Source organism: Oncorhynchus kisutch, linkage group LG2 (genome assembly GCF_002021735.2).
Source record: "Oncorhynchus kisutch isolate 150728-3 linkage group LG2, Okis_V2, whole genome shotgun sequence".
NCBI lineage: Eukaryota > Metazoa > Chordata > Actinopteri > Salmoniformes > Salmonidae > Oncorhynchus > Oncorhynchus kisutch.
The window spans coordinates 13,072,092-13,082,187 of NC_034175.2; the positions used below are offsets into that span (position 1 = coordinate 13,072,092).

The 10,096-nt window shown below is 43.7% G+C and overlaps 1 protein-coding gene across 3 annotated transcripts; it reads left to right on the forward strand.

Moving 5' to 3' along the window:
- The first annotated feature begins 126 nt into the window (after positions 1 to 126).
- Positions 127 to 9,143, forward strand: LOC109907565 (E3 ubiquitin-protein ligase rnf146). 3 transcript variants are annotated; one of them, XM_020505614.2, is made up of 3 exons: positions 127 to 227; positions 6,780 to 6,842; positions 7,002 to 9,143. In XM_020505614.2, the coding sequence occupies exon 3, from the start codon at positions 7,014 to 7,016 to the stop codon at positions 8,070 to 8,072; it is 1,059 nt and encodes a 352-aa protein (XP_020361203.1). In that variant the 5' UTR covers positions 127 to 227; positions 6,780 to 6,842; positions 7,002 to 7,013; the 3' UTR covers positions 8,073 to 9,143. The 3 variants fall into 3 exon arrangements, with proteins under 3 accessions (XP_020361203.1, XP_020361196.1, XP_020361212.1); XM_020505607.2 differs by lacking the exon at positions 127 to 227 and adding an exon at positions 3,488 to 3,603; XM_020505623.2 differs by lacking the exon at positions 127 to 227 and adding an exon at positions 3,598 to 3,866.
- The last annotated feature ends 953 nt before the right edge of the window (positions 9,144 to 10,096 follow it).

Consider the following 10,096-nt stretch of genomic DNA (forward strand, 5'->3'; position numbering starts at 1 on the left):
TAATCGAGAAATATTCTATTATATCCAAAAGATACACTTACTGTACGCAGTTTAGGACAGTTGCACCCAGTTGTATTTTGAGAAATACATGCGATCCAGTCGGAAATGTGGAATGGAATAGACCAATAGAATGGACCAATAGAAATGAGAGCGCAAGATGAGAGGAAGTGTGCTATCGGAGGTGGTGTGTGAAAACATCCAGGTGCAACTTTGCAAAACTGCTCACAGTAAGTGTATATTTTTTAATTGAATAAGAATACAATTGAAATAATCTTTCTCGCTTACATGAGAGTTAAGTTCCAAGGGTTTATAAAACCGTATTGCTAGAAGGATTAATAACGTTTCTTAACATTAAAACCGAGTGTTGGGACTGTAGTCGTTGATCCAGCTGTTGTCCATACATTCAATTGAGAACTCAAGGGCTGGGTACACTGTAACTAAAACTAAACACTGTAACTAAATATGAATAATTAAGTAACTGGTTCCACAGCCTTTTTTTTGGTTTACTCAGCTTTTCATTTTTAGTTTTCCAACATGAGGAAAGGTAGGCAAAAATTCAGTGGGTCTTAAAATGTGTTTGCTCAATTTTGTCTCATATGTTAATTCAACTAAAAAAGTATTATTTGACCAACAGAAAAAGGCTGTAGAAACAGTTACACACACAGTGCTTTTAACATCCAATGTTTTCAAATGACATATTTGACACCTGATTACATTGTGCAAACTCACAACCTCTTGGTTCACAGCATACCAATCTTCCTGCTATGCCACCACGTCTGTGTTAATAACATATTGGACACGTGTTGACATACATGATTGCATTGTGCATGTTATTGTCTAATGTAGGGGAGAGGGAGGTATGTTGTCACACTTCTCACGCTGTCTAACATTTACTGGGGACAATACATCACAATGGTATAAATGTATACCAAATGAAAGAAGTAAGTCTTGGGCACTTATGTTGTATTCATTACATCTTCTTACCTTATTTCAGTATGGAGTTGTAGACCGTTAAATAGAGAGTGTGCACTTGTGACAATTTACCCCATAAGCAGGTAAATTGTCACATTACGTCGGGTAATTTGTCACATTGGATTATCAACAAAAAAAGAACACAAATAATTAATTGTTTGACAAATTGGGACTGATTGCTCACCTGCTGTGCAAGTCCCATAAAGCTGCCAGATGGGCAGCACACAGGGAGAGAGTGGGGGAAGAAAGGACTCTCGTATAGTTGGGGACGGTTGCGGAGGTAACAGGAGTTACTTCATTTTTGATCCCCACAGGATACAGCAAGACCAGGAGCCAAGAAGATGGTATCCCTGAGAGGGTCTCATGGTGGAGACCTATTCTTTTCTTTTGAACTATTATTAGAATAAACACCTATTAGAATAAACACCTCACGGACTCTGTCCGTGTCTGATCTGTGTAAAGGTTTTGACTCAACCCCCTGGTCTGCCACAAGTCTTAACAAATCAGACGAGGTGTTTGAACACACTAATGCACAGTTTTGTAACAGTCTATACGAGTACATCCGTATCTGACTAATCAGACTCATCTTCAGAGTCACAGTTCTGGCAAAACATAAATTGCCTGGTCTGAGGTGCAAACGTCATGGGCCCATTTGTTGCATCTCACACACTTCACCCAGGTCTCCTTTGGAAGGCTGTTTGGAAATGGCTCCACACAGATGAGGCAGAAGCACTCCTCTTCATCTGATGATGACTCTTCTACCATTTTTCTTTTTTCACTGAGTTAGAATTGCAGTTTTGCGCTGTTTTCTTCCTTTGCAAGCTGGTTTTCAGGGGCCAGCTTTTTGATATAGCTGGATCTCCTCAGGAGTTGGTAGTCTGCTATCTGAGCTTGCAATAGGCAGGGCTGGAATGGTGTGGCATAAGAACTGGGCAGGTCTGAGCTCGCAATAGGCAGGATCTGGGGCCTGGCATGTTGGGTTCTGAATGGGGCGATCTGAAAGGTTGGACCCCAGCCAGCCTGAATGTTCAAGGGGCCTGCAGCCAGAGAGTAGGCGATTACAACAATAGTTAGTAGCTACTATCTTGTCTCATCGCTACAACTCTCCGATACACAACCCAACACATTGTTTCTTAACACAGCGTGCATCCAACCTGGAAGCCAGCCGCACCAATGTGTCGGAGGAAACACCGTGCAATCTTGGTTAGCGTGCACTGCGGCCCGCCACAGGAGTCGCTGGTGTGCAATGAGACAAGGATATCCCTACTGGCCAAACCCTCCCTAACAACGCTATGCCAATTGTGCGTCGCCCCACGGACCTCCCGGTCGAGGATGGTTACGACAGAGCCTGGGCGCGAACCCAGAGTCTCTGGTGGCACAGCAGGCTCTGCACTACAGCGCCCTTAACCACTGCGCCACCCGGAAGGCCTGGAATGTCATAAATTGACATTGTCTTCCCGGCATTGTTCCTCATCCAGGCATCACACACGGTGTTGATGTGCATCTTTAGTGGCCCGTAGACAGACCTGTCTAAGGGTTGAACCCGACAAGAGCAATGTGGTGGGAATTACAGCATAATTATGGCATTTTCTTTGGCATAATTGAGTCCGTCACTGGACAGAAGAGACTTGTGGTTTTGTCCAGAAGGAGTGAACAGGGCTTTTCCTTTGAGCACTTCGTATGCTCAATGAAATGTTTCAGGAAGTCAACAAAATGCACATATTTCATCCACCCAGCGGGATTTGCCAATCCTTTGCTGCCAGATGGCCCGTTGATCAGGAATTGATCGAAGAAGTTGACACGGGGAATATAAAATATGGAGGTATATATTCCCTGTGGCTGAGACAGCACAGGCCAGTGTGACGAGGGTTCCCCTATACAGAAAAATCTAATATTGATTAAATAAATTAATCAAATCAGATTAATTGACACAGACATGGTGGCATATCAGAATATCATGAACCAAGAGGTTTTGAGTTCAAATCCCAGGTGAGGACATGTTGGATAATAATTACTGTAAAAATGAACATACACAGTGTGATCATATATGTCAATGTGTATCAAATATGCAAGTTGAAAACATTGTATGGTAACAGTGCTGTGTGTGTAACTACACTGGACAAAAATATAAATGCAACAATTTCAAAGATTCTTCTCAGTTACAGTTCATATAAGGAAATCAGTCAATTGAAATGAATTCATTAGGCCCTAAACCATTGTTTTCACTGGAAATACAGACCTACATCTGATCACATAACTTAAAAATAAAATAAAAATTGGGGTGTGGATCAGGAAAAACAGCCCGTTTCTGGTGTGACCACCATTTTGACTGGTGTAGGGTGTCATTGTAAATAAGAATGTGGCTTGCCTAGTTAAATAAAGGTTTTTTGAAAAACTAAACATCTACGGATTGACCAATGGTATACACAAATGGGCGTTTTCTAATATCAAGGAACGCCCACCTTAAGAGACGCCCCGAATTGCGGTCTGCAATTACTTCATATTGCACTTCTCCGCTGATTCGAGAAAATTGTAATGTGCGTGTGCTGTGCGTGATTACGTACAATTAAGGTAGTCATCACGTTAACAGGCTAAATACGCTAGACTTACTACGCTGCGGAAAACAGACGGGTGAGTTTAACTTAACATTTCTCGCTATGCAGCTAATTTAGATAAATGTGTATGATTTAAGGTCAATGTAATATTTAACAATACAAGACGCGCACAATGACCGATAAATCTAACATGCGAAATTACAGTCTCGGCTAAGAGAGAGACGTGACGAGCTCTGGCTTTCTTTGTCGACGGAGACGGCAAGCTAACGTCAGCTAGCTACGTTGTCAGTCCTAGATACTTGGATACAACATGTCTCGTTGTTTTTATTCCTCGTGGGGGTGGGTAACGTTAGTTCAAATCAAAGTTAGCTAGTCTGTTAACGTCAGTTTGTCGCCTTTTCAATGCGAATAACACCGTCACCGAAAATATCAAAATATTGTGGTCATAGTTCGCTACGATAATGTTATGTAAATGAGAATGCTGTTGAGTTTGCTAGCTCGGAGATTAGCCAACGTTAGTTAGATAACGTTACATGGCTAACGGTGGTTTATCCTCGAAGGAAGGGGGGGAACTGCTGTTCGCTAACGTTTGCTGTCTTCCGTTTTTGGTAGGACTGTATCACGATATTTTTTTCCATGGCGCAAATTTTAACGAAGCAGACTCGACTCGTTGGTCCTTTTAATAGCTATAGCTTGGAAAATAAAATATTACACTGGGTAATAAGTGACACTGGATGACATAATGTTTTGTTTGTAACATTAGGGCTGTTTTCCAAAATAAGTTAAATCTGCTTAATGTTTTGTTTCGAGTATCGCGATACAGGTCCTGTCAGTTAGCTAGCTCACATACTGACCATACTGCTCACATCGCTTGCGTGCAAAATAAATTCAGACATGCATGTTAAGGGCCTCCTGAGTGGCGCAATGGTCTAAAGCAGTGTTAGCTGCGCCACTAGAGATTCTGGGTTTCAGTCCAGGCTCTGTCGCAGCAGGCTGCGACCAGAGACCCATGGGGCGGTGAACAATGTGCCCAGCATCGTTAGGGGCAGTGATGTCCTTGTCCCATTGCACACTAGTGACTCTTGTGGTGAGCTGGGAGCAGTGCACGCTGACATGGTCGCCAGGTGTACAGTTTCAAAGAATCAGTGTGGCTTGGTTGGGTTGTGTTTCGGAGGATGCACGGCTCTCGACTTTCACCTCTCACGAGTTCGTACGGGAGTTGCAGCGACGAGAAGAGATTATAACTACCAATTGTTTACCACGAAATTGGGGAGGAAAAAGGGTAACAAAATAATCTGTTAATAAATCATTGCATCCACACTGCTTGCACAGGTCAACGAGTGTCTGCGTAGCCAGGTGATAAAATAGAACTTACATGCTGATCAAACCAGTCGTGTACGCAAGCTTTGCAAAATACATGTACACGTTATTCAATCATTGCACCCACACTGCTCGGGTGCACCTGCGTGACCAGGCGCAAAAATAGTATAATTGGTCCTATTTGGGTGAATTGAAGATGAACTTAGGTCCAAACTTCAGTCGGTTGCAGTAATGCACCTCAAGTTGGTTGCCAACTGCCATATAAGGGCCAAAATGTCATTGTTAACCTGTCTAGGAACGGGGTTCCGCTAGCTCACCAACAGCCAATGAAATTGCAGGGCGCAAATTCAATCAACAGAAATGTCATAATTACAATTTCTCAAACATACAAATATTAGACACCATTTTAAAGAGAAAATTCTCGGTAATCCAACCAGAGTGTCCGATTTCAAAAAGTATTTTCGGCGAAAGCAGAACATATAATTGTTAGGTCAGCAACTAGTCACAGAAACCATACAGCTATTTTCCAACCAAAGAGAGGAGTCACAAAAAGCAGAAATGGAGAGAAAATGTATCACTAACCTTTGATATTCTTTATCAGATGACACTCCTGGGACAACATATTACACAATACATGTATGTTTTGTTCAATCAAGTTCATATTTATATCCAAAAATCTCAGTTTACATTTGGCTTTGCCTCCAAAACATCCCGTGAATTTGCACAGAGCCACATAAATTTACAGAAATACTCATAATAAACATTGATAAAAGATATAAGTTATTCACATAATTAAAGATATACTTCTACTTAATGCAACCGCTGTGTCAGATTTTTTAAAAACTTTATGGAAAAAGCAAACCATGCAATAATCAATGAGTACGGCGCTCAGAGACCAACACAACCCAAAAAGATATCCGCCGTGTTTGAAGTCAACAAGAACAACGAGAAGTCAAATAGCATTATAAATATTCACTTACCTTTAATCTTCATCAGAATGCACTCCCAGGAATCCCAGTTCCACAAATGTTTGATTTGTTCGATAGTTAATATATGTCCAAATATCTCCTTTTTGTTAGCACAGTATTCCAAATGCAAGCTACCTTTCACATGAACACGCGTCACCAGCTCGTGGGTCTCTGGCAGACCTCTGACTCAATCCCCTCTCATTTACCCTCACTTCACAGTAGAAGCATCAAACAAGGTTCTAAAGACTAATGACATCTAGTGGAAGCCTTAGGAAGTGCAATATGACCCAAAGACACTGTGTATTCAATAGGCCAAGAGTTGAAAAACTACAAACATCAGATTTCCCACTTCCTGGTTGTATTTTTCTCAGGTTTTTTCCTACCATTTAAATTTTTTTAAATTGTACCTTTATTTTACTAGTCAGTTAAGAGCAAATTCTTATTTTCAATGACAGCCTAGGAACAGTGGGTTAACTGCCTGTTCAGGGGCAGAACGACAGATTTGTACCTTGTCAGCTCGGGGATTCGAACTTGCAACCTTTTGGTTACTAGTCCAACTCTCTAACCACTAGGCTACCCTGCCACCCCGTATGAGTTATGTTATACTAACAGACATCATTCAAACAGTTTTAGAGACTTTGGAGTGTTTTCTATCCAAATCTACTAATAATATGCATATATTAGCAACTGGGACTGGGTAGCAGGCAGTTGACTCTGGACACGCTTTTCATCCAAACGAGAAAATGCTGCCTCCTAGCCCAAACAGGTTAACTAGCTAGTGTATCGGTCATTTCATGGTGACCGATTTCATTTAGTTGAAAATAATCAAATATAAATAGTTTTTCAGTTATCTGAAAACAATTGACTTATTGTCATTCCCGTATTGTTTACTTTCCCGGAATCGTAAGTTCATCTATTGATTAAAAAAAGTCATTAACCGTTAACCTTTGTTTCCTTTTGGCAGTGAGACATTTGAACAACCACCAATAAGCCTAATGCTACATTGGCAACATTAGCAGATATCACAGTAAGTAGCTACTACAGAATATCTACCTGCCCTGTGTGTAGCTAAATACACTGAACAAGTTAAAGCAGTTTATTGGTTGATTTAATTTGACAACTATGATGCTCGTAGTTCACATTAACATCCTTTTCTGTGTCTCTTTGCCCCCCCCCCCCCCCAAAGTACTTCCTAAGGATGGCTAGCTGTGGTGAGGTTGACCACACTGTGAGCTCGCTCCCATCCAGTAAGAAGGGGAGTGGTGACTCTGCCTGCACTGTTTCCAGTGGCTCATCACCTGCCCTGCCTGTCCCAGAATGTGCAATTTGCCTGCAGAGCTGTGTCCACCCTGTCCAGCTACCCTGCCGCCATGTCTTCTGCTTCCTGTGTGTGAAAGGGGCGTCCTGGCAGAGCAAGCGCTGTGCTCTCTGTAGACAGGAGGTTCCCGAGGACTTCCTGGAGCACCCCACTCTGCTGTCCCCCGAAGAGCTTAAGACCGGAGGGTGGGGTGCCACAGGGGACAATGCCTGGTACTATGAGGGGAGGAATGGCTGGTGGCAGTATGACGAAAGGACCAGTCGTGAGCTGGAGGACGCTTTCTCCAAGGGCAAGAAGACTGCTGAGATGCTGATAGCCGGGTTCCTGTACGTAGCCGACCTGGAGAACATGGTGCAGTACCGGCGCAATGAGCACGGCCGCCGCCGCAAGATAAAACGGGACGTTGTGGACATCCCCAAGAAAGGGGTGGCGGGCCTCCGTCTGGACACCGAGGGTGGCGCGCAGGGGTCCGCTGCGGCAGGGAGAGGGAACTCTGCAGACGGGGCTGATACTTCAGCAGCCGCAGTGCAGCAGGCTGCAGCATCTCCAGCTACCTCCACAGTCCTGTCTGCTCCTGCCAGGCCTCCCACCTCTCTGGGGGGCCAGCCTGGCAGCCTGACCAGCCCCTCCCTGGAGGACACCCTGGCCCTGCTCCACATCAGTCCCACAGATGCGCCAGAGAGGGCTGAGGTTGGGGAGGGAGAGGAAGGGGAAGAAGAGGCCACTGCTACACCCTCCATGTCATCTGGTCCTAACACCTCTGTGGATGGTTCTGGGGACTGGAGCGACGATGAGGGTGATGGGGAGGCAGTGGATCCACGGGAGCAGAGACTGCGTTTGGGGGAGAGCCCAGAGGACAGGTCCCCCCCTGGGGCTGAGGCCTCCAGCAGCAGTAGTGTGAGGTCGCGAAGGCCTGACGGCCAGTGTACTGAAGTGTGAGCTCAACTCATCTTGAACCTCTGCACTGTAGCTAACATTCTCAGTTAATATAGGACTCTGAAATCGACTCAAACCAACCCCGCATATAACTGTCTCAAGGCAAGGAGATGCTCATTATATTAGACTTTAAAGATGAAAATGACCCCCCTTAAAATAAGTGATAATCTACATTTACTGGTGGGCCTTGGGAGCAAAGTTTTTCCCCATACAACTTGTTAATTGAGCGTTGAGTTGTTTCGTGTAAGTTGTTTGAACGGTCCCTTGTCTCCAGACAGTGTGTGTGATGCAGCCGTGTTGAAAGTTGGATACTTTTTATTTTAAGAGACATGGGGTGGCAGGTAGCCTAGTGGTTAGAGCATTGGACCAGTAACTGGAAGGTTGCAAGATCGAATCCCCGAGCTGACAAGGTACAAATCTGTCATTCTGCCCCTGAACAAGGCAGGTAACCCACTGTTCCTAGGCAGTCATTGAAAATAAGAGCAAATTCTTAACTGACTTGCCTAGTTAAATAAAGGTTAAATAAAAAATGCATTTAGCTGAATGGGGTAGCAGCCTTTTACCAGCTAGTTGTTTTGATCGGATCAGTGGTTGTTTTTCACTATGCAGCAGCTTGGTGTGTTGCGCTCTAGGCTGCTCCAAAATGATTACCTCCATGCTCCATGACCTCTCTGATCAAAGTCAGACAACATTTTAATTTAAGTTGCTGATCATTCATCTGAAATGCTAGTCTGTTTCATAACGTGTGCATGTGTTTTAAGAGAGGGGTTGGTTTCTTAAACACTAATGGTGAGGAGGAGGACTGGTGTTTTAGATTTTAGTTTGATTAACTGTTTTAAAATGTTTTCCCTCTGGTTGTAAATTCTATTGTGTGATTACTATGACGGTAAAAGAAGAGCAACGGTTGCTAAGTGGTTTGCTGGCTGTCTCCAGCAAAACCATTTGAAGTTTTAAATGTGTTTATTTCTTACCAGCTTACTGTTAATGTCATCTGGTCAGTTTGGTTTGTAATCTTTTGTTACATGGTTTGTAATTTTAAATAAAATGTGTGTATTCATCAACCCAAAAGGTTGATATGGGAAGTATTTTTTTTGTTGAATGGAAGCAAAAGACAGGCTTGTCACATACCAACACGACTAGCGACATGCAAGAAATAAGCTCTCTTGTATCAAATCTGGTCACAATTCATTTTTTCCTGATATTTCTCATGTGACAACTCGACACTATATCTACAACTATGTGGACACCTGCTGACAGGTGTCTAAAATCGAGCACCCAGCCATGTGTTCTCCATAGACAAACATTGTCATTAGAATTGCCTTACTGAAGAGCTTAGTGACATTCAATGTGGAACTGTCATAGGATGCCACCTTTCCAACAAGTCAGTTTGTTAAATGTCTACCCTGCTAGAGCTGTTTCGGTAAACAGTAAGTGCTGTCATTGTGAAGTGGAAACATATAGGAGCAACAACGGCTCAGCCGCGAAGTGGTAGGCCACACAAGCTCACGAAACCGGACGCCTGAAGTGCATAAAAATTCTGTCCTATGTTGTAGCACTCACTAACGAGTTCTAAACTACCGCTGGAAGCAATGTCAGCACTAACTGTTGGGCGCTTCATTAAATGGGTTTCTATGGCTGAGCAGCGACACAAAGGCCTACTTCCTGTTTCAGTATGAAAAAACTAAAGTCCATACAGAAATCGTTTGTCGAGATCGGTGTGGAAGAACTTCACTGGCCTGCACAGAGCCCTGACCTTAACTCCATCAAACACCTGTGGGAGGAATTGGAACGCTGACTGTGAGCCAAGGCAATTCACCCAACCTCACTAATGCTCTTGTGGCTGAACGGAAGTAAGTCCTGCAGCAATGTTCCAACATCTAGTGAAAGCCTTCCCAGAGGAGTGGAGGCTGTTACAGCAGCAAAGGGGGGACCAACACCATATTAATACCCATGATTTTGGACGAGCAGGTGTCCACGTACTTTTGGAACATGTCGTGTACCCGCTGCTCTTGCCCTGCACAGGTCCA

What these genes read in the sequence shown, in the direction of transcription:
- LOC109907565 (XM_020505614.2), top strand. Translation starts at nt 7,014, where the DNA reads ATGGCTAGCTGTGGTGAGGTTGACCACACTGTGAGCTCGCTCCCATCC.